Genomic DNA, 19637 nt, shown 5'->3' on the forward strand with positions numbered 1-19637 from the left:
TCCCCTGAAACACTGCTCATAGACAAACTGAATGGAAGTTTGTATTTCTTTCCATCTGCTTTGCATGCAATTCCCCTGAAAGGAATCAGAAAGAAAGGCCTGGTGTGCACGTTTGGTTTTACTGGTCTGTACCACATAACACCGCCGTGTGCCGCAGCTCAGGGGTCTTCCTCCGCCACCCTGCTGCCACCTCGTCTGCAGTTCAAACGCACCCGGCTGGCTCCCTTAGACCAGGTTTCCTGGCTTCCGCTCCTGGCCTTTGCTGGGGACTATTGTGCTCTCTGAATGGTTCTGCTGAAACTGAAGTCTGCTCCCCCTCTGTGAGGAAGGAGGCACGTTGCTGTGCTGGTGATGGAAAAAAGAGGAGCCTGGGTAATGCCCCATGACCTCGCTGTACGTCGGGGGTGGTCCTTCCATCCTTCCATTACTGCTATAGTTGGTTGCACTTATGCCCGAATTGCTGCTGGGTGGGCAGGGGCCTCCATTGTACATTGAGATGTCTATCAAGTCGCTATCAAAAATGGTTCTGTTGGGTGGTGCCCTGACAGATTCCCGGTTGAGCTCCATCTGCTGTTCTGGGTCCCGGAGCTGCAGGGTGCAGGGGCCTTGGTACGGCGGCGGCTCTTCCCCGTCGGAGAGGGAGATGGTTGGAGGAAGGTCGATCTCATGCTGCATGTAAGGGTAAGTGGGCTGGAAGCGACTGAAACGGTCCCGCTGCATGAAAGATGGGGCAGTAAACCTGTCCCGGGACCTTGGAGCATACATGATCTGAAACAGGAAGAGACACACATGACTCCACAATCTTAAGGGTCTTTTCCAACCTAAATGATTCTATGATTCTGAGACTCCATGTCTGAGCAAAGCACTGTGGGTGCTACATATTTATGAAGAACCAATACAAGAGAAAATACTCCTGTCTTGATTAAAGCCAGTGGATCCTGTGCACATGTGCTCCCACACACGCTTGTGAAAAGAGGTAGGAGCTGCAGGAAGGATCTAACATGAGACCCTTGAGAACAGCTTCATGAAGGAAGACCAAGACTTTGCAGTGCTCCTTCTGACATTAAAACATATGGAGCCGAGAGAAAACAATTCTGTTTCAGTACCTAGAAAACACTCTTGACAATGTACTAGCTATACAAATATGTCCCAATACTGGGTTTCAGCTGCAGTCTGAGCGTCACCCTCCCACCTCCTCCTGCACCACCACAGAACTCAGATGGTCATTTCAGTACATCTTGTAAAGGCCTAGCATATCTCACGCCTTCACCATCAAGAGTGTATCAGGTCTCCTCCACCCCTTCAGTTCTCAGGCAGAACTCAGCTTCTGTAGAGAACCTGCAAGGCTTCTGGCATGTGAGGGAAAAAATGCCCCCAGCATATTAAGCCGTGGAAAAGGCCAGGCTTTACAAAGGGAAGAGTTCAAGATAGTTTGTGAGAAGATACTGCTCCTCACTTGGTCTATCCCAGATTTAGAAAGATTCTTAGATCTAGATCTGTCACAGAATCTTAGAATCAGTCAGGGTTGGAAGGGACCTCAAGGATCATCTAGTTCCAACCCCCAATGCCATGGGCAGGGACACCTCACACTAGATCAGGCTGGTCAGAGCCTCATCCAGTCTGCCCTTAAACACCTCCAGGGATGGGGCCTCAACCACCTCCCTGGACAACCCATTCCAGGCTCTCACCACTCTCATGGGGAAGAACTTCTTCCTCACATCCAGCCTGAATCTCCCCACTTCCAACTTTATCCCATTCCCCCTAGTCCTATCACTACCTGATAGCCTAAAAAGTCCCTCCCCAGCTTTCTTGTAGGCCCCCTTCATATACTGGAAGGCCACAATAAGGTCACCTCAGAGCCTTCTTTTGTCCAGACTGAACAGCCCCAACTCTTCCAGTCTGTCCTCATAGGAGAGGTGCTCCAGCCCTCTGATCATCCTCATGGCCCTTCAAACTGCTCATTTCTGGGTCCATGAAGGGTCTTTAAGCCCCCAACCTTCACAGATGTGAGGTCAGACACCAGTAAGATTCACTATTAAACACAGGTGAGCTGGGTCACTTGGAGCAACACATTCACAAATGATCACTCAGACCAGGAATCTATGCTACCCAGAAGATGGGAAACTCTGGTGACAGGATATGCACTGCAAATCCAGGAAAAACTGGTCCTGCAGATTCCACTGAGAACTCAAAATACCAAGCCACTGCATGAGAGAATCTCCAACACCTACCTGTGAATGCCTGCTATGGGGTACAGGGAGCAATGAGGTATCAGGTAGGCATAATTTCAGTCTTTTAATGATAAAAGTCTTTAGCATTTATGGAATGGGAGTTAAGGCAGGCTCAGATGTACCTGACTGAAAAAGCTTTATTTAGTAAACAGATGCATGTTTTTGAGGGGAGTCAAATACAAATAACAGGAAAGAGAAAAGCATAAGGGTGAAGGTAGTAACAAACGTGTCTGTACCTCTGAAGCACCCTGTCGTGAAACTGAGCTTTCTGAAGGCCACAAGCACCCTTCCTGCAATGTAGAAAAACACAACGAGAGAGAGAAATTAATAGAATACATCACTACTGTACCTCAAATACCACAAATTCTAGGAGCAGTCAGCTCTAAGCACTGCCTGTCTCTACCTAGAGAAAGGAGGCAAACAAGCAACGTCCTATCCCTTACTTTCCAAAACTGGAGCAGACAGCAGCTCTGCACCCAAGCAAGGTAACCTAGGTCCATCTTGCAAGTGTCAAGACACCAGGCACAGCACCCAGCCTCACAGCCCATGAGGACATAGTAAGCTGGTCACAGCTAGGAGTGCATAGCACCATGCAGAGATGACAGGAGACATTTCAGATCTTATGTGCCAAGTGGTCACTCTTCACCTCCCAGCCTGTGACAAGGCTGAAGAAGCTGACCTGCCAGCCAGGATCCCTATTACACACCACAGCCAAAACAGTTCACAAGGAAACCTGGCATCTGTACCCTCAGTGAAGTGACAGTCACTCTAAACCCAGGTATATTCTGGACAAAACTGTCCTACCATAAACAGCAAATCAGCAGCTGAGCTTTCAGCCACCGGTTCCCCTCTTCAACCACCTCCCCAACTACCTTCTCAGGGCAAAGCGTTTTCTCTCCCATGCCTTGAAAGGCTGTTCTGACACTGTACCAGCACTCAGGGCTGAATCAAAAGTTGAAGAACAACATGTTTGTACCATTATTTTTCTTCTCAACTGTTTAGAGCAGCAGTACTACCATGGATTTATTTTGTTGGAAAGAAGACATTGGAGCAGCTATAGAGCCCAGAATTTGAATCTTGGTGGAAAAAAAGGAAAATCAAAACATTGTATGGTCATGACTGGGTTTGTTTTTTGGCTTTTTTCCTGATAATTCAAGTTTTATGATTTTATAGACATCAGAAATTTCACGAACAGGACGGGAAATGCAAACTGTTCCCAAAAGCATTACCCTGAATAAACTACTTTCAGATATTACTGTACTGCTTCTTCTCTGCATAGCGTCTTCCAACATATTTCAGATGTAAAAATAGATCTTAACTAGATGTTCCTCCTGACACTCAGAGACCAAAAGCCGTCTGTGATCTTGTCAGGAGAGTCCACAGACAAGGAAAGCTAGTCTAAGAGGAATTTCCCACAGGATTCAGCTGTTAAGGGAAATGCTTTGAATAACAAAGCTGGTCCATCACTTCTCTTCTGTAGCTGTAGAGAACAGACAGAGGGAGGCTGACAACTGCAATTATTTACAACTTCTCTTTGCAAGCATCCCTACTTGCAAAGGCCTGACAAAAGACAAACCTTACCTAGACTGATGTATTTCAGTGCCTGTATAAGGTTTTGTCAGTACAAGGACTTGTTACTATATCTGCATGTATACCCACACTTGTAGACACCTTCCTTCCCAACCCTTCATCACCCAGATGCCTTCGTTCTCAAATATCCAAGGGTATATTTGCACAATTCATGACCCAGCAGCCTCCAAGCCTGTTAAAATGGTCAGGTAAAGCATGCTGGTCAAAGCTGAAATGCTCAATTAACTGCCCATGAACTACAGGCCAGGCACAGCCTGAGTGATGGTGTGAAGAATATAAAGCATGAAACAGTTGCAGTAAGCATGAAGCTACAGTCTCTCCTTCAGTGTGCTCAGGCTCAGAAGAGAGAAGAAAAGGCAAAACCAGTGACCCAAACTAGAAATAAGTCAAACTGACCACCACCACTCACATTACCCAAACTTCCTTCTGAAAGAGCTTCCAGCATGGAAGTGGAAACAACAATCCCCATCCTAGGTTTTATCCTGCCTAAGGCAGGACAACAAGAAGAGATAAAGGAGATGAAGTTTATGGAGAAAAGCGCCTTGTGCTGAGATGGAGGAGCTGAGCATGTTGAGCCAGAAACATCTAACAGAAACTACCAGCTGGAACAGTGCAGTTGACCATTACTTCTACTGCTGTGTGAGCAGGGTGCTGGAATATCTGGATCAAGAAGATGAGACCAAAGCAGCTGAAAGCTTTCCCTGCTGGGGGCTAGCTACTTGAGGAGGTAGCCAGTTTGGGATGCAGCTCAACTCCAGGGCTGTGAGATCCTTAGGATGCAAGGATGTGTAACATCATGGTCCCTGTGACACCTGCAGCTACTTCCTTCCCTAACGTTTCATCTGGAGAGAGCAGCAGCCAACCCCCACTGAGATCTCTATCCCAGGAGCCAGAGGAACTCCTCAAGCAGATGCTGGGTTGCATGTGCTCAGCATGCCCACTCTTGGAAAACACCAAGCTCACACGCCACGTGCACACCAACCTTGCCATGCATACATGGTATGTGCAGTGCCACAGTACAGGATTATCTCATCACCACTAAAAGAAGACCAGACCAATTGGCCTAGCGTGGGGAAAAAAGCACTACCCTCTTTCTTAGTGCATGGACAGGTCCCTAAAGGAGAAAAGTAAGGAACTGACAAGACAATCACAAGATAGTGGAGGTTGGAAGGGAGCTCTGGTGATCATCTAGTCCAACGATTATGCTAAGGAAGGTAAACCTAGACAGCTGGGTTTCCTGTACTCAGCTACAGAGGAACCCTTGACACAAACTTACTGTACAGTGACCTGCAATGACAAATAGAATCATAGAGAGAGGCATCCTAACCTTTAAGAGGAGAGTGGTATGACAACATGGGAAGAGATGTATAGAGAAGAGGAAAAGAAAGAGATAAAGACACAATGGCCAACATGCCAATGCTTGTAAATATAGAGCCCAGAGAACCATTTATAAGTATTTGAGGGATACAATAGCAGAGGAAAATCACTGATGCTTAATATCGCAGCCCAGATAACCCTTATCCTGCCACAGAGCACATCCACTCCATTAGGTACCTCTGAGCCAGCTGCTCTTGCTTGCTACTGAGCTGCACAGATCCCAAGCCTGAAGATGGAGCTGCACAACTCCATAGCTCTGGCCCCCCTGCACCCACTTCTTTAGATGTGCCCCTCCACTAAAATGCCAAGGCTAGGAGAAAAGTTAATAATTTCTTAAAAGTGTAACACCCTGAAGCACTTGGCGAATCTTGCCCTGGGATGCTAGAGACGTGTTCTGCACTTTGGCTTCCACCAATAAATTCCACCTCCTCTGCAAAAGGTAGCACCTGCGTGTAACAGGAGAGACAGATTCAAACAGCTGTGTGTCTCATCGTCCCAATTGGGGTCTTTTTATTCATTCTGCCCTCCTGAAACCTCTGCATCCACCACAGTATATTTAACAACTGCCTATGCCAACTCTTTATTCCAAGGAAATCCTGCTTCCTCTGCACTGGGGAGATATGACATAACCCAAGGGCTGGTGTTCACTTACCTTACTGTTCTTGGGGTGATGGCATGAAGTTGAGAAGAAAGGAAAAACCTCATTGCTGCAGAAGGAAAGTATCCCCATGACCACCCCCCTTACCCTAGATGTAAGAACTAGGACTGTCATGAGCAGTCTGCAGTGATTTACACCAAGGGAAAAGGCTGAGAGAGTTAGGTGTTCAGCTGCCTGGAGAAGACAAGGCTGTGGGGAGACCTTATTGCAGTCTTTCAGTACTTAAAGGGGCCTGTAAGAAGATAGAGCTGGCTTTAGCAGGGCTTGTTGTGACAGAACAAGAGGTGATGGCTTTAAACCAAAAGAGGGAACATTTATTTAGACTGGATAAAAGAAATGTTTTACCCTGAGGGTGATGAGACAGCGGCACAAGTTGGAGATGGTAAATGTCCCATCCCTGGACCAAACAAACTCTGAGCAACCTGATCTAGTTGAAGATGTCTGTACTCACCACAGGGGAGTTGGACTAGGTGACCATTAAAGGGCCCTTCCAACCCAAACCAGTCTGTGATTTCTTGCCCTCTCCTTGTACTTCTACTTACAGACTTTCATTTGACGTCTAAAATATTTCCTTGTGCTCAGGTCTGTGAATATCAAGTAAGAACTGATAGCATTTGTATTTATATTCCCTTATATGGTTTCTGTCTCTATTATTCTAAATACCAAGGTAGATTGGCTTAATGATAAAAAAATAACTGTTGACTTCTTTTCACTCGGTGAAATCTCATCCTGCTTCTCATGCTGTGAGCAAGATGACATCAGACACCGGCAATACAGCTCAGCATGGCAACTAATCACCCACCAGGCCTAGTGCAACCTCTAGCCCCAGCACTATACAGACAGGCATGTACCACCTAGCAAATCCAGCACTGACAGTCCTGCTAGATGCCCCCTTGCACCAAATGCCCAGAGGTTTGTACAGTAGGTATGGGCAATAAAGGCTAAGCCACAGGAAATACAATGTACTCTTTTTGTGTGCGTGGGCAACCTATCATTTACCTGCTTCTTACAGGTTCTCAATAGCTTCCAGTTGCTCTTTCTGAAAGAGACTAAAGGTGTTCAGGCATGAGCTTCAGTACTGAAGAGGGAGAGCATCCTTATGCATTCATTCCCTGTACTGTACTCATTTTAACATGGTTCGGTAGGTTTTGGAGTGAAAATCATAGAATCACTAAGGTTGGAAAAGACCTTTAAGATCGAATCCAACCATAATCCAACTACCATGGCCACTAAACTACATCCTGAAGAGCCACATCTACACACTTCTTGAACACCTCCAGGGATGGTGCCCCCACCACCTCCCTGGGCAGCCTGTTCCAACACCTCACCACTCTTTCAGTACAGAAATTTTTCCTAATATCCAATCTAAACTTCCCATGGTACAACTTAAGCACATTTGCTCTCATCCTTTTGCTAGTTACTAGGGAGAAGAGACCAACATTGGCCTCACTCCAACCTCCTTTCAGGTAGTTGTAGAGAGCAGTAAGATCTCCCCTCAGCCTTCTCTTCTCCAGACGAAACAACCCCAGTTCCCTTGGCCACTCCTCATACCACAGACCCTCTAAATCCCTCAGCAGCCTCACTGCTGAAAAAGGATGAGTTTCCAGGGTAATTCCTACCTCCTACAAATAAGACCAAAGCAAGAAAAGTCTTAGGGATCCAGCTCTGTCTTTTGTCATCTTTTGCCATTCCTGGATTTCATGATAACTCACAGAAATTAGTTTGGCAACTAGGTTATGAAGTAACAGAACCATTTATTAAATCTAACTGGGTGACTACTTAAATTATCTGATAGTGATGGATTATTTAACTTTATATTTAGAACTCAAGCAACTGGATAAGCCCAAGATAATTCATCTAATTTGTATTTTACAAAAGTTTACAGACTCTAGAATTAAACAGCTTAGGAAGATGACTTTTTGAAGACTTTCTTGAACAGTGTGGTTCCTGGAGCATGGAGTGACATCCAACTACCCCTGCTGAGCATCAGCACATTGACAGGCAGCAGGAATTTACCAGAATTTTTAGCTCAGGATAAATTACATGCAAAAATTGATGCTCATTAAGAAAAAAAATCCTCAAACTGTAATGAGGCAAAAGCATGCTGGTTTGGGCTGGCTTAGAGTTAATTTTCTTTACAGTAGGTTGTGTTTGGGCTATGCTTTGGATTTGTGCTGGAAACAGTGTTGATATCACAGAGATGTTCTCCTTACTGCTAAGCAGTGCTTGCAGGGAGTCGAGGCCTTTTCTGCTCCTCACCCCACTCCATCAGCAAGTAGGCTGAAGGCACAGAAAAATGTTGGGAGGGGACACAGTAGCAACAGCTCACCCCAACTGGCAAAAGGGATATTCATAGAACCACAGAATACCAGAGGAAGGGGCCTCCAGAGATAGAGATCAAGTCCTACCCCACTGAAAAGCAGGGCCAGTTCAGGCAGGTCATGCAGGAATGTGTCCAGGTGGGTTTTGAAGATCTCCAGGGAACAAGACTCCACAACCTCTCTAGGCAGTCTGTTCCTCTCTGGGCAGCCTCTTTCAGGGCTCTGTCACCCTCACAGTAAGGAAGTTCTCCCATGTTGAGATGGAATTTCCTGAGTTTGAGTTTATGTCCATCACCCTATCCCTGTGTATCACAGAAAAGAGACTGGTTCCATCCTCCTGACAGCTACCCCTCAGATGGTTGTAGACACACCACATGATTCTTTACCACACAATGTCATGCTCAGCATATAAAGCTGGAGGAAGGAGGAAGAAAGGGTGTTTGGAGTGATGGTGTTTGTCTTCCCAAGTCACTGTTATATATGATGAAACCCTGTTCTCCTAGAGGTGGCTGGCACCTGTCTGCTGATGGGAAGTGGTGAATGAATTCCTTTCTTGACTTATGTGCATGGCTTTGCTCTCTGTGTTAAACTGCCTTTATCTCAGCCAAAATGTTCTCTCATTCTTAGCCTTCCCTGATCTAGTTGAGGATGCCCCTGCTTACTGCAGAGGGGGTTGGACTAGATGACCTTTGGAGGTCCCTTCCAACCCAGACCATTCTATTATTTCTTCCCCAGCCCCACTGGAAGTGAGTGGCTGTGCAGGGCTTAGTTGCCAGCTGGTGTAAACCATGACAATTCCATACAATCCAAAGTTTTTTTTTACTGATCAAGAAGACTTTCAGTAAAGCAATCTAAGTTTCTAAGAATCAGAATTCTGCCTGAAATTGAGAAAAAAAAAAAAAAGTCAGTTCTTCACTTTCTGAAGTGATTTACAAGAGAAGTCCCCTCTTTTCCCCTTGATTAAACTCAGATGATACAGCTACCTGAAAGGGAGGTTGGAACAACGAGGTGCCCAGCCTCTTCTAGGTGACAAGCAACAGGACTAGAAAAAATCGTTATAGGCTGTGACATGGGAGGTTCAGGCTGAATATTAGGAAATATTTCTTCACTGAAAGGTTTCTCAAACATTGGAATGGTCTGCCCAGGGCCGTGGCAGTCTCCATCCCTGGAGGTGTTTAAGCAGCGTGTGAACCTGGCACTTAGGGACATGGTTTAGTGTTGACCCTTCACATGCTGGGTTGGACTGGATGATCTTGAAGGTCTCCTCCAACCAGATACATTCTGCGATGATGTTGCTTTTAGTATGTGCATACCCAGGCAGGCAAACACACACAGCTGCTTTACAAGCGCAAAAGTGCACTTTCTAATGGTGGCCCTAGGTGGCAGTGGCACCTTACAGCTCATTAAAGCCGTGGCTTCAAACGCTCTGAGAAGGCACAGGGACTCTTTCCTCCCTGCTTCTTCCTGGGAGACACAGGCAGCTCTGAAGATCTGATTTCACCTGCCCAACATAAGCAAACCAAAACTGTTACTTTGTCCCTAACAAAATCATAGAATCACACGAGTTGGAAGGGACCTCTAAAGCTTAGCTAGTCCAACCCCCCTGCAGTAAGCAGGGACATCCTCAAGTAGATCAGGTCACCCAGAGCCCTCTTGAGCCTCACCTTGAATATCTCCACGGAGAGAGCCTCAACCACCTCTCTGGACAACCTGTTCCAGAATGACAAGTATTCCACATGCCAGGAAGAAAACCAGACAGGTGGGGGTTGGTCTCTTCTCCCAGACAACCAGCAACAGAACAAGAGGACACAGTTTCAAGCTGTGCAAGGGGAAGTTTAGGCTTGATCTTAGAAGTTCTTCACAGAAAGAGTGATTGGCCATTGGAATGGGTTGCCCAGGGAGGCGGTGAGGTCGAAGTCCCTGGAGGTGTTTAAGAAAAGACTAGATGAGGCACTTAGTGCCATGGTCTAGTTGATTAGTTAGGGTTGGGTAATCAGTTGGACTTGACAATCTTGGAGGTCTCTTCTAACCTGGTTGATTCTGTGAATGAGTAGGCCAGGGATGCCAGCAGGGAAATAAGGAATAATGCCAACACCAGAGCAGAATAATTTAAAAGGCCAAGAGACAAGACCAACATTTGAAATCACCAACAAATCCCTGCACCTGTCAGCTATTCTGAAGTAGCTGTTCCAGGAAGGAGGGCAGCATTTTTACAGCTGTGCTCCTGGAGCCTTGCATTACCAGTGCAGGTCCTAATGGAAGCTGACTAGCCCTAACAGCGATGCTGCCCTTGCTGCTGGGAGGCAGGGCCTGGTCATGCTGAGCATCTTATGTGATGGATGCAGGGACTTTGCTGCCAGGAGTGGGCCTGGGGCAGTCCAAGTGTTCAGCACTCCACCTACTTTGTAAGAGGAAAAAAAGATGCAAAGACAGAAGCCACCAGGATGGAAAGAAGGAATCAATTTAGGAACATCAGAAGCTCATTAAGTACCTCCCTGTAAGTCACTTAATCTGTTTTCCCTCAACATCCCCCTGGAAGTCACTGGTGATGACACTAAGAGTTATCATCAGAAAGGAAGATTTATCTTGGGTTTATCCCAGCAAACAGTAGAGTGCTGTGGCAGCCACTCAGCTGCAGCTACCTACATTCTAGCAGGATGGTTCTGGTTACCAGCATCATTACTCTCCCAATACTTCAGTCCTCCCAAGGTACAACTAGCAACACAACACACACCTCCCCTAGGACACCAGACACACATACCCTGTGCACAGATGTGTCTTTCTAAGGCCCATACATTGACCTGTCCCCAAAACCCCCAGCACTGCCAGAAGTATCAGTCACTCCCACAGAAGAGGTTGCATTTTCCTAGTGAAGCAGCCCTGAGCATGCTCCGGGTATCCTCCACACCCTACAGCCTTCACATCCCCCTCAGGTGCTCTGCAAATCTTGACTTGCTCCCAACTGTGAAGCCAAACACTGCTGATGGATCAGCAGGCAGGAGGAAACATTCAACATTTGATCCACTGTGATAGAGGCACCATTCAGTACCCTGCATGCTCACTTCAGGTTGGCGCTCATGCCCCCACAGCATCATTCCAGCTCTTATAACCCCAAAAGTCACATTTCTGCTAATGTTAAAGCAAGGCTTCAATGTTTTAATAGCTGTGTTAGGAGAGGAAAGCAACACCCTCAGCAGCACTGCTGCAGAAACACCCAGTACTCCTGAGCACTCAAAGGTTGTCCTGCCCCTGCTGTGATCTTTAAGGCCCCAGTACACCAAGCTAACAAACCAAAAGACCAGGGGAAAGACTGGAAGATGAGACTCGAGAAGGAATGAAAAGGAGTTTAAAAAAAAAAAAAAGATATAGAGATGAACTGGTGGTCACACAGGAAAGCATGTTTACAGATCAGAACATAACTACTTTTCATCATGTAGTTCTCAAACAGCAACTCTTTCTGGGATCAGCCCCTTTGAGTGTTATTAACAATTGTGATACTAGTGGCATTTCACCTTTTAAACACTCCGACTTCTGGATATGGAAGACAATAAGAATCTCAAATTCCAGGCCTTTCAAGAAACCCACAAACAGATACTTCATTATTTTATAGGCCCAGCCCCACGAGTTTCACAGGTGTGAGGCTGGCAATAAAGGTAGTAGATAAATTATCTGCTCATTTCCATTATGCTTTCTGAAAGAACCAGAGTAAGAGAAATCATCTGTCTGATAGTTGGTCTTTATTGGGCCAGAAATCTCTGCAATTCAGCCATGGCTCAGCTGCTGGTAGATATGATTATCTAGAAATAGGACAAGTTTGAAGAGAAGGAAAATTGAAGGTAACAAAAGAACACACACAAAAAAGGCTCGTCTGAATAGGAAAGGTAGGATTCTGCCTCTTAATAAACTTTAACCCCCCCCCTTCTGTAACTGAGGTGGTAATACCACAGTTCACTACAGGAAGTTGCCAACAATCAATTCATTTGCTTTACCATTTTCTTTTCAGATACACTGCTGAACTTCCTGTACTTCCTTTCACAGTTTCTCCACCAACAGAAGGCTTTAGTCAGGATGGTATTTTTATCAGACACTAGTAGTTATTAAACATTTAAATCCGTTTTCAGAGTCTCTATACCATTAAAACAAGAAACCCCAACATTCCCTTGGAGCAGAATCCATTTATCAATAGCATTTCCACATAGAACAAGGCCTATCTGGTTAAAAAAAAAAGTATGTTTTAAAACTGTATAATCTAACTTGTGTCTTACTGCTCATGCTATTGACCTTGTGCACCTCCCCTCTGTGTGAGTCAGGAAGCTGAAGCATTTGCTCTGATGTGAGACTGGAAATGACTGGTCTGTTCTCACTGTCCATGGCTTTCAAGGCTGGTGCTGCAAGCAGCACACAACCAGCTTCTATCAGAATTTCCTTTTAACACTTGAGATAAAGGAGCATTCAGACATGTGACATCTGACCAAAGTCCCCTTGCCCACAAGTATGATCTTCTTAGAACAGCTTCATCTTACCAGAAATGCAGATGAGTAATAATGATGACAAACCTACACCAGAGAGTTTCGGCAGAACTAGTAACCAGCTCTTGCCAACCAATCATCAATTCCCATGAAGTGTTCACTCAGCCACCAGTATCATTACTTACAAGGGGCCACCAAACTGAAACTGAGTCAGTGTTTTAGAAATTATTTAACAGCAGTTCTGGATACTAAAATGTGTCTCCCAAGTCCCCACCACCAAACTGCATGTTCTTCTTCACAAGGTGGTGTTTCTCCCCTTGCTTCCAAGAGAGAAGGCACCACTTGCTCTGATAACAGACAACACTAACGAACCACATAAAGGAATAATGGCTTACTTAATGCATCTGACAGCTTAGTGCAGCTTTGGAAGATTTGTGAAGATGAAAATGCATTTCCTTCATCTTAAATTATTTCATTTTAGGTACTTTTAGCAATTATGGCTAACATTTTTTCGGACAAAAGTGTGGTTCTTGAATTACAGCATCCATTTCAAAGCATCACTCAAATTAATCCAGCCAATCTTTTTCCAGCCCTGAAGTCCACAAGGTTAAGGTCTGACAAGTTGCAGATTTATCTGTAACCAAATTAGCACTAGATATTCCTGCACTACCAAAGCACTAGGGAATGAGGTGACATCCTCTTGAGGAGGCAGCCCCTTTCCTCCCCACATAGCTATTCACCCCAGCAAAAAGGTGCAGTTAATATGATCAGCAAGAGCTTTGGTGACCCTGCATTTGCCACATTTTACAGCTGGCTTTCAAGAAGGAGCTGCCAACTGCCAGGCTGCACTGCAGCATCCCTGCCTCGGCACTTTGCTCACTGATATGGTTAAAATCTAACTGTGAAAAAAACAAGCAATTAGTGTTCAATCAGATCAGCTTCCCCTGAGGCCTCTCAACACGACCTTGGCAGCTGCCTATGGAGCACAGAGGAGGCACAGGATCAGGATGGAAAGAACGGAGAGACCGTGGAATTTTGACTGGCATAAACCATTCATGACACTGCCTTTCAGTTACAACCAGACAATTTTGTTGACAGTAAAATGAAGCAAAGTTGTGAACCCAATGCCATTGCCAGGAATGCAGTATATCAAAAGGCTGGCCTTACAAATGGCCTCTTGGCCTTGTGGCCAGCAAAGAGGCCAAGGGTACCAAGTTGAGGATACCCAAAAAAAGTACCTCCTGCTGGTACTGCAGGGTTGGAGGGGTTGATCTGTGGTCAGGGACACCCTGTGGTTAACCCTCACAAGGAAGGAGTACATCCCACCCAGCACACTCCAGGCTGACAAGGCAGGTTAAGTGCCCATTTACTGCTGGGCTGAGTAGGGACAGCCTTTACAATTCTAAACTGAGAGCTGTTCTTAAGCCTTTGGCTCTGAACAACACATCATTAACCACTCCAGTTCCTTGGAGAGAGAATTTTCCTAATATTTTCTTGCTGTTCTAGTAAAACAAACAACACATTTCCCTAGGCCATTACTGGACCAATGTTTTGGATCCAGCAAACAGTTACTCAGCTTCAGAAAACAGGATATTAGTAAACATATGGGAAGTCAAAGCAATATGCATTCCAAATCTTCATACCCCAGGTGATCTCCATTCATTTCCCCTTTACCTCCCCTCAAATTACAGCAGCAGCAAACAAGACCTGAACCTCCAAACACAAAATTAAAATATGCTACACAAAACATAAGCAGTGTCTAAAAATAACCAAAGACAGCTTATCTTAAATTTATGTTCTGATTTCTTCTACTAACAAATATAACCCTAACGAAAGATCTGACTCTAGGGAACACTAAAAGTGACATCAGAAGTTTTCCCAGTAGTTGGCTGTACTCATCAGGAGGCTTTGCTGCAGATCCATACAACACAAAAAGGAAGAGTTTAGTGCACCAGGCTCATACTCACTGTCTGCAAAGTTTCCTCCTGTCTTCTGCTTTGGCTCTGTCGGTTGATAAAGGAGCGTGTCGAGAGTTTGTAATGGTTCAGCAAGCAGATGATCACTACCACCATAACAGTTATAACCACAATGATAATGATGATTTGAACAAACTCCAGTTCAGCTAAAACAAAGGGGAGGGGGGGGGGAAAGAGGAAAATACATTAATCACACACAGAACGGTATCCATCAAAGCAATAACCTGCTAAACCCTCAGTATATCCACAAGACTGTAGAACATCACCAGTAAGATGTTCACTGCTGTCCACTTCGCAAAGTAAATTTTGTTCTACAAGACTGTGAAACGTTTCCAGTAAGATGGTTGCTACAGTCCACTTCAAAGTAAATTTTGTTCTAAAAACTATGAAAATCGTTCACTTTTTGGTAGCACCAATCTATTGGTATAAGTGGATGCACATCAAAAGTAAAAAACTTCTCAGTGATCTTTCTCTTCAGCCTTTACAGGTAATAAATTCTTCAACAAAAACCACCATAGATAAACCTTTTGGACAATCACAAACACTTCATTGGGGTGGGAGGGAACCCAGCAGAGACAAAATCCACTCTATTTTACTATCCATCTGCAATGCCAAGAGCCCAGAGGGCTCCATAAGCTTCAAAGCAGAGGCCACGGAGAGAGAAATCAGGACACTGTCTAGTACATTATCTTGAATTATTGTTTTTTATCAGCTAAATAGCACAAAAGCTTCCTAAATCAAGTGCAAAGCCAACTTTTTAACTGTTGAATCTAATCAGAACTCCTTTCGCAATGACTGACTTCTCTCCAGCCACAGTAAAATTAACTTTTCTAGGACATTCCCATTCAGGTAAAAGTTTTAAAGATACCTGCTACTCTAAACCAAGGTATGTTCCACTATGGTTAAAAATGAAACTGAGGTCTTGGCTGTTGCAAGAGATACAGTTACAGTGAACCCCATCAGAGCCCATCATCTTATCCAAAGTCCTGCCTATACCACAAATATGAAGTATATTTAGAAATGAGTCACTCTTGCACCCTTTCAGCTATACTGGAGCAGCAAGGATGAGCAACCTAAGGGGAGAAATTGCCCTTTGGAGTCACACAGTTGCTGAGATTTCTATGGAAACTGCATTGCTCACAGGGGATGCTCTCATCTTGAAAGACAACTCCAGTTAATGGGAGGAGATCTTTGGTTGCTAGGCCGGTAGAAAGCAGCAGAGCTATACAAGTTGCTCTCAGCTTCAGCACTTTCTAAAAACAGCACTAGTTTTGGGCACCAGAACAGTGGAGAACTGAAATTACATTTCTGGTTTAAAAAGTCAATGAGGAAAGATAGCAAAACAAAACAATAAAAAGCAAACACCAGAGAAAACAAGATTTCCTCTCCCCTGTCTCTTTCATTTCCATCCATCCTCAGCCTTCTGCGCAACAGCAGTTTGCTTACACAAACACAACTATGAAGCTGAGCTAGAAAAATGCTCTTCACACACAAAGCCCAAACAACCTGGAGTGGAACTACAGGAAACCCAAGGCTCTTTCATTATCCTAAGGTCTCTTGTGAGCAAATTCTCACACTACAGGAGATGCAGGTGCAATGGTGTCCAGTGGAAGCTATCAACAGCTGTTTTGTCACAAGTTGGGCACAGGCACTCCACCTAAGAACCTCGAAATGCTGAAGTTCTGACATCGTATTAATAGGAGGAACTAAACCTACTCAAGGCTAAGGGCAGCAACGCATCTACCATTTAAATTTCTTTTTGCTATTTATTACCATTCATTTATCATTAAGACCACCAATGTCAATTAGTCAGTGCTTTGCTCTCAACACTGTGTCCAGTGCAGCAATCTCTTACTTCCTCCCCCACCCCCTTGAGTCACTGGAAGCTAACAGCGTGAGTACCAAAAGATCAAAAAGCAGGAATTGATTCAAAACCATACCCACCCAAATGATACTGAAGTAAAAAGTCAGTTTTTCTTGGCTCAGAACCAGAGAGACCTGACACTGCTGACAATGGCTGCACCTCACATTCTACACATTCTATGGCTACTGAAGGTTTCTCTACCCAAAACGCATTTGTTTTGGGGCAGGGGGGGAGGGAGAAGGAGAGGGTCCATGTAATACATTAGACTGGAAACTGAGAGACTTGCTAAAGGGCAACATGCAAAACAAGTAATGTTGATTTAGGCTTTCCTAGAATGCAGAGATCACTGGAATGACACGTTACTTCTCTATCTGCCAAGGGCAGAGTCTTCTAAATTTATCAAGGCCCCAGCATTCCAGTAGCAGGGGACAGCACCTCTCTATTAGAAATAAATGTTTGGGTCTGTGAGCATTTCCCTGGGAGGGACCGTTGGGAAAGGTTTGACTAAAACAAAGCTAAACAATAAAGCAAATGAAATCTGCAGCACATCAGTGTGAGCATGCTGGATTTGCCAAATCTAGTTTTACATTACAAACACCAAAACCAACAAAATACCCTAATGATGATGTTCAAGAGGATTTCCTTGCTAGGAAGTGGAAGGAAATGAAAGGGGAAATGGAATCTTTAATCTCTTCTTCCTCCTGACACTCAATTAGCTTATTAACAGGAAAAAGCAAAAAGAAAAGAGTTACAATTTCTATTTACTGGTACTGCTCAAGGCAATTTGAACAGCTTCTGGTGACTGAACACACTCCAAGTAACCCCAATCTTCAAGACAGGCATCTCCTCCTGCCCACTCTTCCTATAAATCATCTGGGAAAGAGACTGGAGGGAGCTTCAGGAAGAGAAACAATAGATTTTTACCCTGCCACATCTCTCTGTTGCAGTTATCTATCCCTATTTCTTCACACAGAGGAAATATCAGGCTAATATATTTCATGGTAAATGCCCAACACGGAAAAAGCAACTATATACTGAACAGAAACACCCTGTTTCTGTATAGAGAGCATGAAAAAAGAGAAATCGTTTACAACCCTATCAACAACCACATAAGCAGAACTACCGGGTCCATCGCCCAAATCCTGTTCCACAAATGGACTCTCCGGGGACAGGAAAGCCCCTCCTGCACCCCATGGCTCGGCTGGGCTCTAAGCTGGGCTCGGCTCCGGTGACCGAGCCCGCAGCAGACACACGGACGGACAGACGGGTACCTCTTTCCAACAACAGGTCTTTTAACCGCGCATCCTTCGCCGCTGTCCTGTTGAGCTGCTCCCTGGACATGCTCGCCTCTGGCAGACGGGGGAGTCAAGCCGCTCCGCCAGCCTCCCCAGCGGGCACCGCATCACCGGCAGCCCTGTGCTCCATCCGGTGTGGAGACGCCGATCCTCAGGCTGCGCGCTCAGCCCTACACGGGGACCGGCTGACTGACAGTCAGTCCTGTCTGTCCGTCCCCGTCCTCAGCCCCAGCGCTCACACCGCAGTTAGCGACTACCAGGGACCGCCGTGGAGCGCTCGGACCACAGCTACTGGCCACTGGGGACCGCTCCGAGCGGGACCAGCACAGGCGCTCGGGCCGCAACTACCGACCACTGGGGACCGCGCCGGGCAGGACCAGCACAGGCGCTCGGACCACCAGCTGTCGCCGAGAGGCGGCCAGGCAAGGCCCGCACCAGCGGCTCTCGCCCCACCACCTCCCTCGGTGCACCCAGCCACGCCTGTGCGCGCACGCCCGAACGGATAGACGGACACAGGAGGGTTCCCGACGGCACCGGAACAAAACGAATAAAAAACAGCCTCAAAAAAATATTAACCGGCAGGAGCACACACAAAAAAAGGGGGAAGATAAAGGCCCGCGGCGCCCCGCTCCTCCCCAAGCCCCGCCGCGGGGCCTGGTCGGGCTGGAGGACGGGAGGGAGGAAGGAAGGTGCGTATCTTACCCGCGCCGCCGCCGCCCCGCCGCTCTTTAAGCCCGGCCTGGCCCGGCGGGCGTTCGGGGCGCCCCGGCTCTTCCGCCTGCGCCGGCCTCACCGCGCCTGCGCCGCCCGCCCCGCCCCGCCCCGCCGTCACGCTCCCCGCCCCCGGGGAGCCGCCGCCAGCCACAGCCGGGAGTCGTGCTGCTGCTGGAGGGGTGCCAGTCAAACACCTTCCCCGGTTAGTTAATCGGCCAGACTCCGCTGCCAGGCTCTGGGAAGGAACTCTCGCTCCCAGCGTCCGTCCCGGAGCGCTGAACAGTCACAAGGGGCAACGGGCACAAATTGGAACCCAGGAGCAGGATGCCCAGAGAGCCCGTGGAGTCTCCTTCCCTGTAGATACTCCAAACCCGCCTGGATATTGCAATTCTGGGCATCCTGCTCTGGGAGACGCTGCTTTAGCAGGGGGTTGGACCAGATGATCTCCAGAGGTCCCTTCCAGACCCCACCATGCAGGGATTCTGTTTTAGGGAGAGTCAGGAAGAAATAAGAGGCAGATGCATCCTGGTGCAATACAGCAAAACGATAACCACTAGAAGAAATAAGGCCCAGAACCTCAAACTGAGGGATTGTGTGCACAAGTTAAAAATAAAAATAGAGTGTGAGGGGAAAAGCAAACACCAGATATCTGGAGACTTGGGCTCCAGTCACCATGGGGTTTTTTATTTCTGTAGTGTTCGTGTTTCTGGCAAAATGCTCATCTCCAGACACATCTACCTTCTCCACAGCCACCCTGCCTGCCCCAGCCCTGCCACTGAGCCTTTCTGGCTTGGCAGTTTTACAGGCAGATTGGTTCCCATCCCAACCCTGACCTGTGTTCACAGCCAGAGCACCACAATGGAGGCCATCAGCAGGGACTTGAAGGCTGGCTGCACTGCTGCCGCTCCCAGGAGGAGCACAGGCCCACACACATGAGTCTTGTGACACCAGGAAGCCTCATTATCACCATGTCCCTCAGATTCTGGGAAGTCTCTCCAATACCTGCTTCACCTGCATGGCCAAGCCCTCCTCCCATTTACGGTTACTTCTCTGGATTATGGCAGAATACTGTCCTAGTTTCACTGGGTTAGAATCAAAGAACCAGTTTTCTGTTCAGGAAAGATGCATTTTTGTGAAGACTG

General features: G+C 46.4%; 1 protein-coding gene across 3 annotated transcripts; it reads right to left on the minus strand.

The window, feature by feature from the left end:
- LDLRAD4 (low density lipoprotein receptor class A domain containing 4) lies at positions 1-18505 on the minus strand. 3 transcript variants are annotated; one of them, XM_054382015.1, is made up of 4 exons: positions 18484-18505; positions 14614-14768; positions 2468-2521; positions 1-768 (listed from the first exon to the last, which is right to left on the minus strand). In XM_054382015.1, exons 2-4 carry the CDS (start codon positions 14716-14718, stop codon positions 226-228), a joined length of 702 nt encoding a protein of 233 aa, XP_054237990.1. In that variant the 5' UTR covers positions 14719-14768; positions 18484-18505; the 3' UTR covers positions 1-225. The 3 variants fall into 3 exon arrangements, with proteins under 3 accessions (XP_054237990.1, XP_054237988.1, XP_054237989.1); XM_054382013.1 differs by lacking the exon at positions 18484-18505 and adding an exon at positions 17758-17827; XM_054382014.1 differs by lacking the exons at positions 2468-2521; positions 18484-18505 and adding an exon at positions 17758-17827.
- Between the last annotated feature and the right edge of the window lie 1132 nt (positions 18506-19637).

Source organism: Indicator indicator, chromosome 6, assembly GCF_027791375.1.
Source record: "Indicator indicator isolate 239-I01 chromosome 6, UM_Iind_1.1, whole genome shotgun sequence".
Taxonomy (NCBI): Eukaryota; Metazoa; Chordata; class Aves; order Piciformes; family Indicatoridae; genus Indicator; species Indicator indicator.

Excerpts from the sequence above, each read along its gene's own strand:
- LDLRAD4 (XM_054382013.1), bottom strand. The coding sequence starts at position 17,827 with ATGTCCAGGGAGCAGCTCAACAGGACAGCGGCGAAGGATGCGCGGTTA. Across the intron at positions 2,522-14,613 it reads AGGAGGAAACTTTGCAGACA|GAAGGGTGCTTGTGGCCTTC; the intron begins GTGAGTATGAGC and ends TCTACATTGCAG. Across the intron at positions 769-2,467 it reads CACGACAGGGTGCTTCAGAG|ATCATGTATGCTCCAAGGTC; the intron begins GTACAGACACGT and ends TTCCTGTTTCAG.